Source organism: Oenanthe melanoleuca, chromosome 24, assembly GCF_029582105.1.
Source record: "Oenanthe melanoleuca isolate GR-GAL-2019-014 chromosome 24, OMel1.0, whole genome shotgun sequence".
In the NCBI taxonomy this organism is placed as follows: Eukaryota; Metazoa; Chordata; class Aves; order Passeriformes; family Muscicapidae; genus Oenanthe; species Oenanthe melanoleuca.
Window position 1 is genome coordinate 2907947 of NC_079357.1, and position 20929 is coordinate 2928875.

Genomic DNA, 20929 nt, shown 5'->3' on the forward strand with positions numbered 1-20929 from the left:
CCTATGAATGTTTTATAACCCATTTCAGCTTTGATTGTGAGGCAGCATTTTAATCAAAGCGCAGTTAAACCCAGCAGAGGAATTTGCTTGACTAAAATTTATCACTGATTCCCTTGACATTTTGTTGGGAACAGCTCTGTTTGGTAACCAGAACGACTTCATTCAGATTCCCTGTCACTGCCACGGAGCTGCCTGTTCCCTCCTGTCACAGCACGCTCCCAGCTGGAATTCTCCTTGCCTTCCTTTCCCTGTGGGACAGGCCTGGGGCAAGTGGGGGAAGTTTTGTGCCAGAGGAGGGTGGAGAGGGGAGGGAATCACAAAATCACAGAATGAACTAGGCTGGAAAAGACCTTTGGTTGGAAAAGACCCAACACATCCTCACCAACCAAACCATGGCACTGAGAGCCACTTCCAGGCTTGTTTTAAACACCCCCAGGGATGGTGACTCCACCACCACCCTGGGCAAGGGATTCCAGTTCCAATCACTCTTTCAGTGAAGAATTTTTTTTCTGATGTCCAACTTAAACTTCCCCGGCACAGCTTAAGGCTGTGTCCTCTCCTTCTGTCTGGGAGAAGAGACATTGCTGTGGTGTGGGGCTGGATGCACCAGGGACATCAGCATCTCTCTGTCTTTAAAGCTGGGGTGCTGTGAAAGCTGCACCTTTCTGCACCCCAGCCTTGTTTCTCCTCTCAGGGGTGCCTTGCACAGACAATGACTACAAGCTGTGGTCACCCTCGGACGAGCGAGGCAATGAATGTTTGCTGGGGCACAAAACTGTTTTCAAAAGGAGGACTCCTCACGCAACCTGCTTCAATGGGGAAGATTTTGACAGGCCTGTCATGGTCTCCAACTGCTCTTGTACGAGGGAGGACTTTGAATGGTAAAACACCAATTAATTTCTTCTAGTCTGGATTGTAAATCCAAGATAAGTGTCTGTGACCAATCGCTCTGAGTGAAGAAATATCCAATTTGCGTAGCTCGGAGTGTCGCTGCTTCATTTTATAGCAGAGAGGAAACTAAACAGGCTGAAAACATCCTTTCATTAATAACAGGGCATGAGACTTAATTAATGTCTTTAGAGCCTTTTGGAAGCCTCTGAAAGGAGGAAGAAGGAAGTATTGTTAATCCATCACCTTCCAAACGATAATGGATAATTTCCCATCACAGACAGAGATCCACTAAAAACCTTTGTGATTCTGTAGCCACAGGGGTGCAGCTGGCCCTGCTGTTGCCCTTTGACTGCAATTCCCACAATCCTGACACTGCACAGCTTTCAGGATCAGGAAAAACGCTCTGGCAACCTGATGCAAAGGTCTGGGGTTAGAAAGGGAGCTGCTTTTCAGGGACTGGGCTTTCAGTGGAGCTCACACCAGTCTGATGCTGCAACCAAATCTGGCTCAGCATGAGCAGACTGAGAGCAGGGCTGGTGGGATCCTGCCTCAGAATTCAGCCCTGGGCTCCCTACAGAATCACATTGACAAAACCTCTCTCTCCCACAGTGTTTTCCAAAGAGCAGCCACGCTGTAACTCCCATTTTACCAGCAGCACCAGCCAGGAGACAGAGCAGTGACCCGAGGCAGTGAAGCAGCAGCACTGGGGCTTGCAGCCAGCTTTGCAGAGCACACTGGCTCAGCTCTGCCTTCCCCAGCCTGCTCAGCCACTGGCAAAGCTGATTTGCAAAGTGTTCTTGAAAGATCCTGTCTGGCTCAGAGATGTTCCGTGCAGCTAAATACTGATGATGAATGAATGGTCACTCTGGCTTCTTAAAAATTCCATGCAAAAATAGACCCATGGTATCACATGGCTGCATTTTTTGCTTTTCCCTGTCTCTCCCCACACCTTTCTTCTCCTTGCAGTGATTTTGGCTTCAAACTGAGTGATGACTTATCCTTAGAAGTTTGTGTGCCTGACCCTGAGTTTGCTGGGAAACCCTATGACCCACCAGTCCCTTGCCCTGTTGGCTCAACCTACAAGAAGACTCGAGGGTATGTGCTGTGCTTGGGAGGGCAGCCTGATATTCCAAGTGCTGGAATTTATCTTACTGCTGATTAAAAAAAACCCCAAACAACCACAAAACCCACAAGAGTGGCAGCAAACAGACGGCACATTAGGACATACATGGCAATTAAACACCACAGCTTGTTCTGGCTGCACAGGGTGGTTTGCTCACAGTTTTTCCATGGAATAAACTGCCTGGCTCTGTGTGTTGCAGCTACAGGAAGATCTCTGGGGACACTTGCACGGGTGGAGACATCGAGTCGCGGCTGGAGGGGGAGCTGGTGCCGTGCCCGCTGGCGGGTGAGTGTGTGCAGGATCTGCTCTGGGCACAAGGGCTCCATTCATAAAACCTTTGGCTGGTGCCTGGGGGACCAGGCACGGAGTCCCAGAGGGCTCTCAGACAAAACCTGTGACACAGGAGCCTGGGTGGGTTACAAATCACCCTCTCCTGTGCTGTGGCCAGAGCTTGTGAGGGTCCAGCTCAGCAGCAGCGTCTGCCCACAGTGCAGAGCCCTCTGAAACCCTCAGGCTGCAGGCAGGAATCCCTTCATCCTGGTCACGTCCTTGCTGTAGCTGGCTCAAACCCAACCAGAAAGACAGGAATTAGATCAAAGGATCATTAGATCCCCATCCTTGAGAAGGTCCCCTTGGGAAGGTCCAACTCTGAGCCAGCCACAGAGTGCAGCTGAACGACAGCGCTTTGGGGCCAGAGCAGGGCAGACCTTAAGCCCTCACACCTCTGCCTGCCAGAATTCAGCCCCCCAATCCTTATTTTCTCCTCTTGAACGTACAAGGCACTGTAGCAGTCCCGTGCCCCTGTGCTGCCAGAGTTATTTGCATTCTGCTCATTACAGCTCTAATTTAATCTGCCGTCACGAGCTGCGTGATCAGCATTGCTGCAGCTCCAGAGCCTCAGGCAGGGCAGGGGCTCGTGGAAGGGCTGGGGAGCTGAGCAGAGCAGCCAGAACCACCACCAGCAGCTTCCCCTGCCTCGCCCTCAAATTTTTCAGCGCGCCAAAGATATTCCAGGTGCGGAGCAGCACGGGGAAGCATCCCCTGTGCTGGGACTCCTGCCAGCGCTGCACTCAGCTTCACTCCTGACACGTTATTCACCCCTCTGAGCCCTCTTGAGCTATTTGGAGAGCTGTGTTGGGCATGCTGAGAAGGGCCCTGCTGATTGCAAAATAAACCTGCGGTCCCCAGCGGGCCGGCCTTTGAATTGCCGTGTTCCCAGAGCGTTGGCGATGTCTCGGATCCGCGCTGGCTCGCTCCATGGAAACACTTTCATGCACAGTATCTGTTTCATATCTCCGTATAATCTCATTAGGATGCACAGCCAGAGTTACTTACTGACATTGGCTCTACTCATTAATAGCATTATTGGACTTGACCAGTGGTGGGATAATGCTCTGGAGACTTTGTCCTGGACCAGGATCCCATTACCTGGATTCGGCTCCTTTCAGGAACAAAACCTGCTCTGGGATATTTCCTGCGGGGCTGGTGTCCCTGAGGTCTTGCAGAGTTGCATCACTCCCACTCTTTTTAATGTTGTTTTGTTTTTTTTTTTTTTGAGGAAGAGGAGGTCAGTACTTTGTTTCCCACTGGCAGCACTAATGTGGGAGGAAAGGGTTGGGGCAGGTTCTGCTGCCCTGCTGCCTCCACCTCCTCCTACTCCTCCTCCTCCTCCTGGACCAGACAATGCCCACAGTGTTTGCCCAGCCCCATGAGAACTATTACCACATTCCCTTTAAACTAATCCCACTGAGACAAAGGCTCTTTGCCTCCCGGAGGTGCTAAAACCAGGGGTGAAAACACCTAATATTTTCTTCTTTTTGCCCCTTGAGTAGCCGAGAACGGCCACTAAATAAGGCACTGTTGTTGCAGAGGAGAACGAGTTCATTCTCTACGCCACCCGCTACTCCATCCACCGCTATGACCTGGCCTCGGGTGTGAGCGAGGAGCTGCCCCTGGCCGGGCTCAGGGGGGCTGTAGCCCTGGATTTTGACTACGAGCACAACTGCCTGTACTGGGCTGATGTCACTCTGGACATCATCCAGGTGAGCATCACCTCCTTGTCACCTCAGTGTTGCATCCACACCCTGAAAAGCAAATGTTTGTCCTGGTACTCCTCCCCTCCCAGCTGTCTGTTACCTGACCTTCAGGCGGAGGCAGTTCCTGGTCTTTTATTCTGATTATTTTTATTTTTTTCCCCAGCGTCTCTGTCTCAACGGCAGCTCTGGGCAGGAAATAATCATAAGCACTGGGTTGGAAACAGTGGAAGCTTTGGCTTTTGAACCTCTCAGCCAGCTGCTCTACTGGGTCAATGCTGGAATTCCCAAAATTGAGGTACAGCTCTGCCCACCTGTGGCAGTGCATATTTTCTTGAGGAGCAATAATGAATTGCCACAGATTTTTGTGTCATTTCAAGCAGTGCCAGTAGCAAACACACCTGTCCTGGGTTTGGTTTTGGGTCTAGGTTGCCAATCCAGATGGAGACCTGAGACTCACCGTCCTCAACTCCTCAATACTGGAGCGACCCAGAGCCCTGGCTCTGGTTCCCCGAGATGGGTAAGGAAGAAACCAGCCCAAGTATTTCTCTGCTATTCCCAAGGGAAACTGCTGCTCCTTCACCACCTCCTCCTCCTCAGGGAGGACAGCTTGGTGAGGTGAAACTGGGGACAGGCACTGCCCAGTTCTGCCCTGTGGAGCCCACTGTCACCACAGCATCCCCAACTAAGGCACCAGCTCCCTCACCAACTGTTTATTCCTTCCTACCCACGCATATCCATTAGTAAATAACTTTTCCTGCCTGTAAAACTGGTCTGGTCAGTGGGAAAAGCTGCAGTGATGCATGAGAAACAGAGCTGTGCTCGAATTCAAGAGCCAAATGCGAGTCACATCTTTCTGGGGTTTGGTCTCGGCTGCAAATGTAGATCTGACAAACCAGAGCAGTTCATGGCAAGGTAACCTGCAGCTGCACTCCCACCACACAGCTTGCAGCTCAAAAGCCTCTGTGCTGCTCATAAATGTGCTGGTGGTGTTTATTAGAATGGCAGAGCTCCCTGTTCAAAGGCATGGCATGCAAAGCGGTGTAAAGCATTTCAACCTCTGCCTCTCCTAACCTGCTTCCTTTTGCTGAGCTGCTCAGTGTGGATTTGGGGTAACCTCTCTGCCTGCTGCCAGGTTGATGTTCTGGACAGACTGGGGGGACTCCAGGGCTGGCATCTACAGGAGTGACATGGACGGGTCGCTGGCCGGCTGCATCGTCTCGGAGGGCGTGCGGTGGCCAAACGGCATCTCTGTGGATGACCACTGGATCTACTGGACTGAGGCCTACATGGACAGGATTGAGAGGGTGGATTTCAATGGCATGCAGAGATCTGTGATCCTGGACAGCCTCCCTCACCCCTATGCTATTGCTGTGTTTAAGGTTTGTTTTCCCTGTTGTTATTTTGTGGCGTGCAGGCTCTGAGGTTGGTGCTGGAGGAGCACGCTGAATTTGAAGGATAGGGACGGGATTTGGAGCAGGTACAACACTTGCTGTCTTTCTGCTTCTGGCACATCCCCACAAATCCCTGAAAAGAGCAGGCAAGTGCAGTCAGATCCAGGACCAACATTCCCAAGCAGCTGCACTGCAATGCTTGCCACTCAGCAGATCACTCTGTCACTCATTCCTGCTCAAATCCCACCTCAGGCCATCCTCTTCTTCTTCCCCTTGGGTTGGAGACACTTTCCACTCTCCATGCCCCTCATATTTAGGGTGATTAGTGCAGGTAGCCCTGCTGAGCACAGCCCTGGTGGTGCCTCTCCTCACACTAAGAGCCAAGCCTGTGTTTCAGAATGAAATCTACTGGAATGACTGGTCACAGCTGAGTATTTTCAGAGCATCCAAAAACAGTGGCTCCAGGATGGAGATCTTGGTCGGCCGGCTGAATGGGATCATGGATATGAAAATCTTTTACAGAGGAAAGACAACAGGTAATCATGCAGATGATCCTCCCTGGGATTTAGAGATGTGTTCATCCCCCATTTCCACAGGTTCCCAGCCCACTGGGCCATCCTGGCTTGCCTTTCCTGAGTATATCCCCATTCCTGCAGGGCTTGAGGCTCTCAGGCACAGAGATGAGGAGTGAGTTTCATGAGTGGTGTATTCTGCTTTTTGGCTGCCAGGAGAGATTCTCCCCAGGGAGAGAGCTGCTGGGGCACTCAGCTGTGGTGGTACCTCATAGTTTATGTCACAGATCCTGGCTTTTCCATCAAAGTGTTGTATAGACCAAAAACCCCAGGATTTCAGGGCTGCACCAACTTTGTCCTTTAATCATCTTTCTGTGTTGTGACAAGGCAGTGCTGGCCCCTGTGTGCTGTTATACCCATTTCCAGATGGGTACCAGAGCACTGAAGGGCTCTACAGTCTCTGCAGGAGACTGGAGGGACAAGAGGCACTCAGGAGGTATAACTCACATCCTTTGGTAGATCTCCAGCACCACTTGGATGAGTTGTGTCCCTTCAAACCAATCTTTTCACCTTAAAGGCCCTCAGACTCCCTGGAGCAGATGGCTCTGGGCATTCCTAGGGTTGACCTCAGGCCTCAGCCCTGCAGAGCTGGCTCCTGATGGGGTATGAACCCAAAGCAGGTGACACTGGGACTCCTGTACCTGTCCTGGGGTAGCAAGTGACACTGGGACTCCTGAGCCTGTCCTGGGGTGGCAAGTGACACTGGGACTCCTGAGTCTCTGTCTTGGGACGGGAAGTGACACTGGGACTCCTCTGTCATGGGCTGGGAAGTGACACTGGGACTTTCATTCCTCTGTCCTGGGGTAGCAGGTGACATTGGGACTCCTGTCCCTCTGTCCTGGGCTGGCAGGAGACACTGTGACCCCTGTGCCCCTGTCCTGGGCTGGCAGGTGACACTGTCACTCCTGTACCTGTCCTGGGCTGGCAGGTGTCACTGTCACTCCTGTCCCTGTCCTGGGCTGGCAGGTGTCACTGTCACTCCCATCGCTCTGTCCTGGGCTGGCAGGTGACACTGTCACTCCTGTACCTGTCCTGGGCTGGCAGGTGTCACTGTCACTCCCATCGCTCTGTCCTGGGCTGGCAGGTGACACTGTTACTCCTGTACCTGTCCTGGGCTGGCAGGTGACACTGTCACTCCCATCGCTCTGTCCTGGGGTAGCAGGTGACACTGTCACTCCTGTACCTGTTCTGGGCTGGCAGGTGACACTGTTACTCCTGTACCTGTCCTGGGCTGGCAGGTGTCACTGTCACTCCTGTCCCTCTGTCCTGGGCTGGCAGGTGTCACTGTTACTCCTGTACCTGTCCTGGGCTGGCAGGTGACACTGTCACTCCTGTCCCTCTGTCCTGGGCTGGCAGGTGACACTGTCACTCCTGTACCTGTTCTGGGCTGGCAGGTGTCACTGTCACTCCTGTCTCTGTCCTGGGCTGGCAGGTGACACTGTCACTCCTGTACCTGTCCTGGGCTGGCAGGTGTCACTGTCACTCCCGTCCCTCTGTCCTGGGCTGGCAGGTGACACTGTGCCCCCGTGGCCCTGCCTGACCCCGTCCCCGTCCCTGTCCCTGTCCCTGTCCCTGTCCCTGCTCCAGGACACAACGCCTGCATCTCCCGGCCCTGCAGCCTGCTCTGCCTGCCCCGCTCCAACAACGGCCGCAGCTGCAGGTGCCCCGAGGGCGTGGCCAGCACGGTGCTGCCCAGCGGGGAGCTCGGCTGTGACTGTCCCCACGGCTACGCCATGAAGAACAGCACCTGCACAAAGGAAGGTAAACCCTGCCTGGCTGCTCTGCCGTCCCCAGAGGTCGGTGTGACCTGTCCTCTGTTGGGGACAAGAGTGGCCCATTTCTGGAGGCACAGCCTCATGCCAGCTCCTTTCTGCTGTCCCTCCTGCCCCAGAGAACACGTGCCTGCCCAACCAGTACAGGTGCTCCAATGGGAACTGCATCAACAGCATCTGGCAGTGTGACAACGACAATGACTGCGGGGACATGAGCGACGAGAAGAACTGCCGTGAGTGTCCTGCCCTGGTGGCCTGGCCAGGTCCAGGGTCTGCTGAGCTGTGATCCACACTCCTTTCACAGTCAGGAGAGCAAGAGGCTCTCTGAGCTGCTGTGATAAACTCCCAGAGCAAACTGTCCCAGTCCCCTTGACCCGATGAGGCATCAGTGTCTCAAATTTGGTGAGGCTGATGCCAACTGTCTCTTGCATTAATTGTCTTCTGAAGCTAATTGAGGGCACAGCCAATGAGGAAAAGAGAGCAGATAGTGCTGACATGGACCTCTTGTTAAGTTAATAAATCAAGTTCACACATTGAAGATGGAGGTCACCTTTTTGAGCAGAGTTAGGAGCTGCCAATGTGGCTTTGCACAGCCTGAAGGGTTTGGATTAGTGCACTGTGGAAAAAGGACTGGGTTTGAAGTTAGGAATCACTGCAGGACCAGGAGAGAGGCTGTTTATGCCCATTTTGTACCAGTAAACTTATTTCCCTGGCAAAGTTGAGGTACCAGTCAGCAGAGTCCAAGTTCGAGTTCAGTGTCTGGCTCTAGTGTGGGGAAGCCTCTGTGGGTCCCCATTCCTTGGAGGGAGGTCACCAGCTTGGCACAGAGATGCTGCCTTGGGTAGCAACACTCATGCCCAGCTTCTCCCCTGCTTTGGCTGCTGTCTCCTCCCCCCACCTGAGGTTTCAATCCCCTTTGTGGGGAGCAGACCCCTCTACAGAGCCTTGGCTTCTTGCTCCCTGTCTCTGGGAGTGGACATCAGGAGTTTCAGTGCTGATCCCCAGACAGAAAACTGCCCCCTGTGTGCTCTGCTTTACACAGAGTGCCTAAAAATGGCATTCAAATACAAGAGCTGGAATTCAGGTTGGACTGGTGGGATTCTGTCCCTGTCCCTCCACTTCCCTGCACTCAGCACACACCCTCAGGCAGCAGAAACCATTTTCTAACCCCCACCTTCTCCTCCTCCTCCATCAGCAACCACCGTGTGCGACCCCGAGACCCAGTTCCGCTGCCAGGGCTCGGGGACCTGCATCCCTCTGTCCTACAAATGTGACCTGGAGGACGACTGTGGGGACAACAGCGATGAAAGTCACTGTGGTGAGTGCCCACACTCAGACCCCTCCCCTGGGCAGGGTGGGCAGCTGCTCTCTGTGCTCAGAGCTGCTCCTCCCATGGGTGCTGCTTAGAGGGGATGTAGGGAAAGATCTGCCTTTACCCAGGCTGTCTCCTCATTTATTGGGATTGGGAAATGGGGGACAGGACCAGCACGTGCAGGGTATTTGGGAATTAGGGACAGGACCAGCATTTACAGGTTATTTGGGAATTAGGGACAGGACCATCCTGGGAAATGAGGGACAGGAGAAGAGAGTGTGCTGGTTCTTCCCCTCGCCTGTTCCACCTGGGAGATTTCTGTGCCATTATCATCCAGCTTTCCTGCTCTGCTCCTTGGCCATTCCCACGACCTGAAGCCCAGTGCTCTGTTTGCAGAGGCTCACCAGTGCAGGAATGATGAGTTCAGCTGCAGCTCGGGGATGTGCATCCGTCTGTCCTGGATGTGTGATGGGGATAACGACTGCAGGGACTGGTCTGACGAAGCCAACTGTACTGGTGAGTGCTCAGGGATTGATCAAGAACCTCCTGCTGCTCCTACTTTTTACTTCCAGCCTGGGAGACATCTTGTGCCTCACTTTCCTTGCTTGTTAGAGCACTTCAGGGTGATGTGATGCTCCAAATCCGAGGATTTCTTCCTCCAGGTTCACTGGGAATTTGCTGGCAGCTCTGAGATGCTCACACAGTGACCCAGCTTTGCTTTTTACCTGCAAGATTGCAGCCACAGGCAAAGCTCTGTGGGATGGGAAGTGGTTTTGTGGCTGCTGAGCAGCCAAAGGACTCTCCTGCCAAAAACAGCTCCTGTGTTGCAGGGAGGCAGTGATCAGGCCAGTGGGCACTGGCAGCATTTCACAGCTTTCACTCCTTGCTATTAATTTGGTGCAGAAAACAGGCATGTCCTTTGCAGCTTCTCCACAGTTAATTGGTCTGAAGAAGAGGCAGATTTAGTTTGGGAAGTTTAATTTGGCAGTTCTGGTCCTCCTCTGGCAGCCTCATTGCTCCATGGGCTGGAAAACCTGAAGAGGGGGTCCCAAGCAGAGAGTCCCACATAGAAGACCCACTCTTGCTTTTCTTACAACTCATGTGGAAGCAGCCTGGCTGGCAGAAATAACCTTGCTCCTACTTTGTGCCTGCTGTGCAGCAAGTCCTGTGAGCCTCACTGTGTGTTTGGAGCGGAAAGTCACAACTCTCCACCCTCCTCAGCACCACTGTGATGTTCCTCAGCACCTCCCGAGGTTAACACCCACACAGAGCCTTTTTCTCATGAGAAAAACCAACAGATAGCAGTGCATTGGCCTTTTCCTTTAGAAACAGTCAGGCAAAACTATCAACCAAGCCAAAAACCTCAGTGCTTGTGAAGAAGAGACTTCTCAGAGTAGGCAGAGCACCAGTCCATCAGTGAAAGACACAAGGTTGTATTTATCAAGCCATAGTGGGGTATTTCAAGATAAAAGCAGTGCTTTCCAGAGATCCATGGGGAGCCTGCAGAGAGCAGGACAGCCCTGGGAATGCTGGCAGCAGCTTGGCTCAGGTGCAGCCTGGAGTATTTGGGACAGAGAGTGGCACCAGCTGCTGTCCTGGGGCTCTGGCACGAGGATTTGAGAGATCCCTTTCAGGTCTTTGAGCTCCTCTTTGCTCACCCCTGTGGCATTTGCTGTGCTTGGAGCACCCAGGGCTGAGCCTGGTGATTAGTATTCCGTGAGTGTGGCTTTCTAAGAAGGTTTAATTTATATTGGTATCACTTATCTCTCATATGAGTTTCTCCAGAGAGAATTACTACAGGAGAGGAACCTACTTCAAAAAGCGTGTCTGGTTTGTAAAGCCCCAAGTTGGAATTATCTAAGAGGATCACAATTATTTGAGGAACATTCTGTCTGACTTCACCGGGCTGCAATTATTGCTCTTATCTAAAATAATTACATTTCATGCTGAATACCTAATAGAATATTACTGCCACCAGATTGTACTGTTTCAAAATATCTGTGAGTGCATGTCACTCTCTAACCTAAAACTCAGGATCATGCCATTTAATTAAGTTGAACGCTGCTTTTCTCAATAACTCTGAGCTCTCTCCTGCTTGAGGAGCAGGATTTGTCTCTGAAGTGACAACACAAACCAGGCTGCAACCCAGATACCCCACAGGCAGATATTTTCCTGACAGGAGCCTAAGGAAAACCCCCAGGGAGAATCATATTTCTTGTTTGCTTTGGCAACATAGAAGAGCCTTGTTTGCCTTAATTAAAAGCTCTCTCTGACTCTGTCCTGCCCTGCACGGGAACTCTGCAGCTCTGCCAAGCCTTGCTTGATCTCGGTGACATTTCTCACCATCTCTGGCACGATGCCACCGCTGCCACCTTTGCTCACACACCCCAAGGACTGAGATCAGCGGGAGACAGGCTGGCTTTGGGGAGAGCTTTGGGAGATCTCTGCCCTGCAAAAGCCATCCCTGAGGCACAGCAGGCTTGTGAGCAAGAATGGAAAGGCCGTGGAGAGCTGGGACTCGTGGAATTCTCCTGCCTGGGGTCCATGGGGGGTTGCTGGTGCTGGGACCTGCCGTGGTGGGAGATCCTGGTGCAGGGGAGGGAGCAGGTGTGGTGCTGTGCCTGACTCACTCCCAGCTCAGCAGGGACACGGTGACAGCCCAGCTCAGGTGTCCCCCTGCTCTGGTTTCAGCAGTTTATCACACCTGTGAGGCCTCCAGCTTCCAGTGCCACAACGGGCACTGCATCCCGCAGCGCTGGGCGTGCGACGGCGACGCCGACTGCCAGGACGGCTCTGATGAGGACCCTGCCAGCTGTGGTAACGTGTCCTGTGTGTGGGGCTGTGCCACGGGTGGGAGGGATTTCTGCACACCCACTGAGCTAAACCAGCAGCAAACCCATGGGGAGAGCCCCCACCCCTCCATAAGCAATCACAGTGCGAAGGCAACCGTGGCTTTTTTTTAGCTAATTAAAACAGCTTTAACAAAAACCTGAAAAACACTCAACATCCACCTAATTCTGGATTTCAGAGAAGAAGTGCAACGGCTTCCAGTGCCCCAATGGCACCTGCATCCCAACCAGCAAACACTGTGATGGCATCAACGACTGCTCCGACGCCTCAGACGAGCAGCACTGTGGTGAGTACCAGGCTCAGGGGGAGCTGGTCTGCCCAAGCCTATCCCAATTCGAATAAAGCCCTGGGAGATAATGGCAAAGCCTTAGTGTGCAGGTTGAGCCCCCCCGAGATCGGCGGGTCAGCAAAAGGCACAGACCTGGGGGACACTGCCAGGGAGGACACAAAGCCCTGCTGGTGCCTGTGCCCACCCTGAGGGGTTATTTGGTGAGGGCAGCCTGTGAGGAACACTGCTCAAACTATTTGTACTGGGAATTTTCTGTAAAAATATCTAAAATCCACGTGCTGCGCTCAGGTGTGCGCAGAGCCCGGCGGGTGACGCTGCTGTTGGCAAGGACAGCAGAGGTGCCACCCCCTGTCCTCCTGTGGGTGTCACTGCTGTTGGCAAGGACAGCAGAGGTGCCACCCCCTGTCCTCCTGCCCCCCATCCCTGCAGAGCCCCTGTGCACCCGCTACATGGATTTTGTGTGCAAGAACCGGCAGCAGTGCTTGTTCCACTCCATGGTGTGCGACGGCATCATCCAGTGCCGGGACGGGTCGGATGAAGATGCCAGCTATGCTGGGTGCTGTAAGTGTCACACTGTCCCCTCTGCCAAGGGAGGGTGGCACAGAGTGAAGCCAGAGGCATGGGGAGAGCCAGGCTACCAGGAACTGCCAGCTCTCCCGAGAGAGCTCCAGCCCTATGGCTCTAGACTGCGATGCTCTGCTCAGAAATCCCCTGAGTGTGCTCCTTCCTGCTCAAGCTTTCCTGAAGCCCTTGATCTTTACACCAAACCTCTCCCTGCAGCCCAGGACCCTGAGTTCCACCGGACCTGTGACCAGTTCAGCTTCCAGTGCCAGAATGGTGTGTGCATCAGCCTGGTGTGGAAGTGTGACGGGATGGACGACTGCGGTGACTACTCTGACGAAGCAAACTGTGGTGAGCAGCACCCCCAGGGCATCCTGCCACTGCAACTCCAGCTTCCTTTGGATTCCAGGAGCATGGAACACTGCCTTCCTCATGCTTTCACTCGTGTGTGTGCGTGTATGTGTGAGTGCAGCTTTCCCTGTGCACATCACAGCGTGTCCTAGCTGGAGATCGGTGTCATTTCCCTCATACTGGGCAGGTAAAATGAAGCAAGCAGAAAACCTGGCACATCTTGTGCTTCACTAACTCCTCTGTGACCATATTTATTGCTCAGACTCCCAGCCCCGAGCAGACAAGCAGTTTTCAGCCAAACCCAATATTTACCACTGTTCCCTGGGTGGCTGTAGGAGCTGTACCCAGCCAGGCGAGGCAGCTGCAGCCTCATTTCAGAGTTGCAGGCTTTGCTCCTCCATTTCTGCCATGCTCTGCTGGATTCTGCTCTGTTTCTGAGATCAGGGATGGCATCTGGTCACAAAGAGCACAGACAAAGCAGTGGGGGCAACAGAGTGAGGGCTGGGAGGAATGGGAATGCTGGGGATGAAGAGAAAGGAATGTGCTCAGGGTGGTGCTCTCTGGGCCAGCCTGAGGTGCTCCCACCCTGTGGCTCACAGGACTCTCCTCTCCTTGCCAGAAAACCCAACAGAAGCCCCGAACTGCTCCCGGTACTACCAGTTCCAGTGTGGGAATGGGCACTGCATCCCCAACCGGTGGAAGTGCGACCAGGAGAACGACTGCGGGGACTGGTCTGATGAGAAGGACTGTGAGGGTAAGGACACACTGCTGAGCCTGGGACATGGATGTGACAGGGACTGGGACATGCTGAAGGATCACTCTGCCTCCCCACAGCCCCCATGGCTCCAAAAATGCCCCATGAGTGGGCACTTCCATGCATCCTTTTACTTTTTTTTTTTAGATATCCTGATTACAGACACAACACCAAGCTTGTCATGCCTCCCTGGCTCAGCAGGGAGCAGAGCTTACCCAGGAGCAGGGAGCTCAGATCAGCTCTCCCTGGTGTATTTTTAGGATCTCCAGTTCATCCCATTACCACGCTGATCCCCCCGACGTGCCTGCCCAACCATTTCCGCTGCAACAGCGGCGCCTGCATCATGAACAGCTGGGTGTGTGATGGCTACAAGGACTGCACTGATGGCTCTGATGAAGAGGCCTGTCCCACCTCCAGTAAGCTCTCCTCTGCCTCACCCCTTCCCTTTCCCCAGTGTGGAGGTCCTTTGGACCTCCAGTGCTCTAAGGCACCAAGCTCCGGAGCTCTCAGGCTCCTACTTTGTCGGGTAAATAAGCAAAGCAGCTAATAGTTAAAAAGGTTATTTATTACAAAGCACATCACTCTCAACAGTACACAGACAAGCAATGGCAAATGGAGTGGCAATAAGCGAATGGCAAAAAGCCACAATGGCTAAAAGCAACAATGGCTAAAAGCAACAACTCTCCCTAGTACAAACTCTTATATAGGATTTTTCTAACAAGCTAAGATGCAAGCTCAGACCACCACTCATTAACTTATTAGAATTCTATTTTCTAAGCACACCAGCTTATGTATAGACCACTAATACAGTCCATCTTGTTCTATCTAAAAAAGTCAGCAATATTCTTACTACAGCTCTATTATGTCTAAACACTGTCTACAACTGTGGGCCTGGAGCCTCTTGCTGAAGATATCAGGATGTTTTAACCTTCACTAGAACTCACTTTGCTACTGTGGCATTTGAAACCTTTCACTTACTAAAAGCATTAGAACTCACCCTAAAATTACTGACTTACTTCTACTTAAATGTCTACTTTATGTGTGAGTGGCTTAATGTACTTCAATCCATTCAAAGGCTTTAATTCAATCCCTGCACTTTGATTCCTCCTTGAGGGATTCAGAGAATCCCCTAACCCACTGACTCCAACATACCAGATCACATCTCTAAGGAATTCTGGCCTTTCAGAGCCTGGTGAGGTTATGGGGTTAATTTACATCGTGGTGTAAAATGTCCTCTGGCGCTGGGGTCACCCTCCTGCCACCAGCTGGGACAGTGCTCCAGAGCAGGACATGCCCTGCCCAGCAGAGGCTTTTCCAGCCCTCTGCAGTCAGCAGAGAGGATGGCTCAGGCTTCGTCATCCCCTCCACCTGCTGGATGGAAGGCGATTGCCATCTAGTGGAGCCGGGACCTGGGGACAGCGGCTGGTCCCTGCTGGTGGCAGTGCCAGCCTGGTGTCTCTGTGTGTGCAGGACCCAACGTGACAGCCACGTCCCCGGCACTGCCAGGGCGCTGCAGCCGCTTCGAGTTCGAGTGCCAGCAGCTGCACAAGTGCATTCCCAACTGGAAGAGGTGTGATGGAGTGAGGGACTGCCAGGATGGCACAGACGAGAGGAGCTGCCGTGAGTGTGGGCAAGGGACACGGCCCCTCCTGCATCCTTCCCTTGGGAGGGCAGGGAAGCCTCTCAGCAGGCTTGGATTGCTGGAAATCCCTGTAGGAAAAAGTCCTTTTCAGAAAAGGGAAATCCTCTACAAAAAAAAAAACCCGAAATAATAAAATGATAAAAAGCCCATTAAAATTCCCATTAGAAGTCCAGTTGTTTTTCATGGGATAAGCTCCAGGTTCTTCTGAACCAGAAGGAGACACCCCAGTGTCTGACACAACAGCCTGAGCTCCATCCCTGACATGCAGCCACCTGCAAACATTCCAAGGCTGCTGAGGGAACTTCCCTGCCTTGAGTCCTGAGGTGTTCTGCCTTTTTCAGCCACTCCAAGCAGCCTGTCGTGCCCCAGTGGTTTCAGGTGTGAGGATGGGGAGGCCTGCATCCTGCTGACAGAGCGCTGTGATGGGTACCTGGACTGCTCAGACAGCAGTGATGAGAGGAACTGCACAGGTAAGCAGCAGCCTCTGCCATCCCTCACTCCCTGTCAGCACACAGAGCTGCTCTGCTGGATGTGTGACCTTTCCCTCCCCACATCCTTGATTTATCTGCCTCTGCTCACTTGTCCAAGCTACCTCCTCACCCATTTATCACCAGCTGGGACAAACTTCTCAGCAGCTTCTACACTGACAATTTATCTTCCAGCAGCCTCAGACACAGAAAAAAAAAAAAATTTAGGATAGATAGGAGCAAAGCTGTCTATTTTACACAGCCTACAGGTAAAGCAAGAGTCTCCTGCTCTGCCCTGCTTTGCAAGGTGACCCTGGGGGACGTGGCATGTGCCCTGCTGCCATCCCTGGCTGTCCCATGCTGGCCCTTGGTGGCCCTGTGGGGGCAGAGGGACAGAGCCCGCCCTGGGCTGATAACAGTGATCGATCCCTGCCTCTGGCCATGAGCTTCAGCTGCTTCCCCATGAACTGCTGGGGGGGCTGGGCATCAATCAGGTTTAGTTCTTTAATTAAATATTGATTGGGAGAGGCTGGCAGGTTCAGGGGAGGGGGAAGGAGCTGCTGAGATGCACGACTCGGCTGCTACACCAAGGGAAAACCATCGCTCTTCCCTTGGAAAAACTCTTGCCATGCCTTCCATGGACCCATGTGCCTGCTGGATTTAATTCCAGCTGTTCAGGGAAAGCAAAACAGCAGCAAATTGCCTCTGCTCTGCTTGGTTTCTGTTCAGCACCAAAGCTGAGCAGCCCAGCAGAGCCAAGCCACAACAGTGGGATTTGGGCTCCAACACGGAGAGAGAGCAGGGAATGGCCTGGTGGGAGCAGGGCACGGATTTGGGGCATTTCAGATCAGCACCTGCCATGCCCAGCTCTGCCAGGGCTGGGTTCCAGGGTGCTTTTATCCCCTGAATGCCTCTGGGAAGGTCAGGCAGTGATTCAGCCTCAGAGCTCAAGTCAAGGCAAGCCCCAAACTTGAATTACCAGCCTTTGCTTGGGTCCTGCTGCTGAACACGAGATGTGATAAGGGAAAATACACAAAGAAAGGCTCTGGGTGGTGACAGGGACAGCACAGACTGATCACACCAGGAGAAGGGTGGCACTGAGGAGTTTGTATTCACACATGTCCCAAATTTCCAGTATTTCATCAACAGCCACGCTTTATCATTCCTTAGGGGGAAGGGGATGCTTGCTTGATGCAGCATGGAGACATTTTTGGGTAGAACTAAGAGCACCAGGGGTGAATCCCTGCTCTGAGCTGCCCTCTGTGAGCCCAGTCTCCACTGATCAATCACACATCTCATTTAAATGGTGCAGACACCCCTCCAGCCAGAGCTGTTTCACCTCCCCTGCTGCTGGTGTCACAAACAGAACTCCTGTGTCTCTCCTGAGCACAGGGTTTGTTTCCCTGCAGTAAATGAACCTTTCCCATTCTCTGCTCAGATGACACAATCGTGTACAAAGTGCAGAATCTGCAGTGGACAGCTGATTTCTCTGGTGATGTCACCCTGACTTGGGCTCGGCCAAAAAGGATGTCCTCGACCTCCTGTGTCTACAACATCTACTACAGGTACATCATCCCTCCCCTGCTGCTGTGTCAGGTAAAGAGGACAACATGGGCACAGGTGTGCCTGTATTTACTGCAGAGAACCACACAGAATCAGGCCTGAAACATTCAGAGCTCCTTAATCAAATTCTGCTTGGAAAATCTAATATTTGCTAGCAAAAGAGACACAAAATAGGTGCACCCAGAGGGCATTTGTGACAAACTGCATTGGTTTCCTCCTTGACTATTTACTCAGACAGTAAAGTTGTCATATTCATTTTTTTTTTCCACTTTGGCCTTGTCTTTCTGGAACCATTAACAGCAAGAACAAAGATAATAAATTTGAGCACAAGAGAAAAGCTCAGGGGCTTGTAAGTCACCAAGCCATGCTTAGTTCAGGCTTTCCAAAGGCATCTTTTCAAGATTGATGGTGTGGCTTTACCTTTTGAAATGGTTCAGTTTTTTGGGACAAATCTGTATGTTCTGTGCTATAAAAGCCCATCCTAACTGGAGATGTGTGGCTCTGTCCCTCAGGATGGTCGGTGAGAGCATCTGGAAGGTCTTGGAGACCCACAGCAACAAAACCAACAGTGTTTTGAAGGTCCTCAAGCCTGACTGCACCTACCAGGTGAAAGTGCAGGTGCAGTGTCTGAGCAGGATCTACAACACCAACGACTTCATCACGCTGCGAGCGCCTGAAGGATGTAAGCACTGCTCCCACAGTGCCTGGCAGATTCCTGCTGCTTGGGGCTAAAACACAGAGATATCCCTGCCATGAACAAAAAGGGTTTTCCATGGGTTTGGGAGTTGTGCTGGACTGGCAGACAGGGCTGTCCACCGCTTTGTGCTGATTTTTTAGGGAGGTGCAGTTTTCCCCTGCATGCTCTGGGCACATCACTGTGACTGTCACTCATATTTCTCTTTCTCTCACTAGTACCAGATGCTCCCCTCAACCTTCAGCTGTCCCTGAAGAAGGAAGCTGAGGGTGTGGTGATGTGCTGGTGGAGTCCCCCTGTGAATGCCCACGGCCTCATCCGGGAATTCATCGTGAGTCCTGCTGGGCTGAGCCCAGCTGGGGGCATGGGGGCAGCAGCACACAGCCAGCTGCACAGGGTGGGCCTGGAATGGGATATTGTGGGGAGAAAATCTGCTGGGAACACCAGGCAAGTTGGGAGAAGAAATGCTGCAGGCTGTAGGCAGCACCGCAGCCCTCGAGTTCTTCATTTCTCCATTTCTTTCTGCTGATATTTTGTCTCAGAGGGACCTGCTGACCTGGTACTTTTGAGCCCTCAAGCCTTGTTTTGGTGCTCCTAGGTGGAATACAGCAGCAGTGGATCCAAGGAGTGGACATCCCTCAGAACCACCAAGAACTACACAGAGATCAAGGACTTGCAGGTCAACACTCTCTACACAGTCAGGGTGAGTATTTCCAAAGCTCTCTGTCAGAGTGAGTATTTCCCAAGATCTTTCTCTGAGTATTTCCAAAGCTCTCAGAGTATTTCCAAAACTCTCTCTCAGGATGAGTATTTCCAAAGCTCGCTCTGAGAGTGAGTATTTCCTAAAACCTTTCTCTGAGTGAGTATTTCCAAAGCTCTCTCTAAGTAAGCTCTCATTTCTGAGTGGCCCAAATCCTGCACAGCCAAGAACTTGCTAAAGAAACCACTTTGTTAAAAAAACATCTTGTTAAATCCCTGCCCTTTAATGCCAACCCACACCAGGGGCTTGGCATTTGCACTGCTAATGTCTATAGTTCCAAGGCCCTTGATTTGCTCCTTTGTCCCAGAAGGCCAGGCTGGATTACAAAATCCTCCCTGCTCATTGCCCATTCCAATGTCACTGCAATTGCACTGGATGTGGGCCAGAGATAAATTTGGTCCTTGGTGTATCAGTGGGAAAAGAAGCAGATCTGCCTGTGGGGAATGTCTGCACAGGGGAGAGGCTGGGTAATTATAGACAGAAGTAATAAGAATAGGAAATGAAAGTCTGGGAAATGTGTGCTTTGCCATTGTCCATTCTCCTGGGTTCTGGGGGAAGTTCACTGCCAGGGGGGATAAACCTCTTCCTCCAAATCTGTGTTATTCTCACAGCTGGTGGGAGGCTTCCCTCCCATGGTCTTCCTTCCCAATATAATCAGTCCCCAAATAAATTTTTTGGAAGTGCATTCAGGGTTTGCATGGGCTGTGGCTCTCACCTACTTTATGGCCCGTGGAGTCCCAAGCTCCTTATCTCGATGGACTCCTCAGAGATCTCAGAGAGCAGTTATCTGCAGAGGGGCTGCACCTCCCTCCTCTTACATTCCTTTAATTGACTTCCAGCAGCCGGCTTTATCTCTGCATTAAGCATTTTATTGCCGGGTAATTAAGCCATTGTTTGCTTGCAAGTCCTTTTCCCAAGAGCCCTGCCAGGTCTGTAACCTTGCTCCAGCCTCCTCCTCTGTTTGCACTGTACAATGCTGCTCGTGTTCCCTCTGCTTTCCAAAGGTTGCTGCAGTGACCAGCAGAGGGGTGGGGAACTGGAGTGAATCCAAATCCATCACCACGGTCAAAGGCAAAGGTAAATGTTGTTGTTTGGGTCGGCTCAGGGGAGGTGACAAAAAGGCAGAGCATCAGCCTGAAACAGCAGCAGCAGCACCCAGAGCCACCTCCCTGGCTTTATTCTCCCTCCTGAGCTTTTCACACTGTCCAACAGCTTTGCTATTAGGAGTGACCTGTAAAAAGTGATTTTTTTCACTTAGCCTGAGCTGTCTGCAGGGGTCACTGACTCTTCCTCTGAGCCCTGTGGCACAGGGGATGGATGTGCTGCCCTGGAACTGAGCAGGAACTGTCCCCTCTCCCCCAGGCTGCAGATTCCCTCAGGCTTTTGTGGCCAAATCCTGCCTCCAGATAGACAAGAAATTACCAACTCCATCACTCTCACTCTAAAAGGATCCTGGCTCATCCTTCTCCCTCACAATTATTGTGGCTCCTCCTGCAGGTTTAGACCATAAAAAACAACCACAGCTCCCAAGAACTATCCCAACATCAGTCTCACAGCAGATAAATTCAAACAGCACAGTAAATAATTTCCTTCCCAACCTGTTTTTTTTTTTTTTTTTAAGAAAAGCCTTTTGAAGTCGTTTGTATTCATGCCAAGTTTTCCACCCAAACTTATGTCCCCGTGTCAGACTTGTCTGTTGATTTGTCAGATGAAAGAAGGGAAAGAAAACCCCAGGCTACTCCAAGTGCAGGATTCAGATAATGTGAATTACCTGATGGTTAGAGAAACAGAGGTAAAAAGAACAGAAACAGCTTTGACTTCAGGTTTTGCATGAGTTTGGCACTGACAGGTGCTGACCCCCCTCAGCAGCTCCCAGGAGCTGTTACCTGGGACAGGAGCTC

General features: G+C 52.1%; 1 protein-coding gene across 2 annotated transcripts in view; it reads left to right on the forward strand.

Moving 5' to 3' along the window:
- SORL1 (sortilin related receptor 1) overlaps positions 1-20929 on the forward strand; it is a 51266-nt gene that overhangs the window by 19249 nt on the left and 11088 nt on the right. Inside the window, exons 14-38 of one of the 2 annotated variants that reach the window (XM_056509572.1) lie at positions 695-881; positions 1858-1986; positions 2214-2299; positions 3884-4056; positions 4214-4345; positions 4476-4567; positions 5183-5429; positions 5839-5977; positions 7601-7774; positions 7905-8018; positions 8981-9103; positions 9494-9613; positions 11789-11914; positions 12126-12233; positions 12666-12797; positions 13017-13148; positions 13768-13902; positions 14163-14318; positions 15373-15522; positions 15886-16014; positions 17450-17576; positions 18087-18256; positions 18487-18599; positions 18867-18971; positions 20033-20105. In XM_056509572.1, coding sequence (XP_056365547.1) covers positions 695-881; positions 1858-1986; positions 2214-2299; positions 3884-4056; positions 4214-4345; positions 4476-4567; positions 5183-5429; positions 5839-5977; positions 7601-7774; positions 7905-8018; positions 8981-9103; positions 9494-9613; positions 11789-11914; positions 12126-12233; positions 12666-12797; positions 13017-13148; positions 13768-13902; positions 14163-14318; positions 15373-15522; positions 15886-16014; positions 17450-17576; positions 18087-18256; positions 18487-18599; positions 18867-18971; positions 20033-20105 — 3372 coding nt within the window. The remainder of the gene's footprint in view (positions 1-694; positions 882-1857; positions 1987-2213; positions 2300-3883; positions 4057-4213; positions 4346-4475; positions 4568-5182; positions 5430-5838; positions 5978-7600; positions 7775-7904; positions 8019-8980; positions 9104-9493; positions 9614-11788; positions 11915-12125; positions 12234-12665; positions 12798-13016; positions 13149-13767; positions 13903-14162; positions 14319-15372; positions 15523-15885; positions 16015-17449; positions 17577-18086; positions 18257-18486; positions 18600-18866; positions 18972-20032; positions 20106-20929) is intronic. The other variant, XM_056509573.1, reaches the window with a different exon arrangement.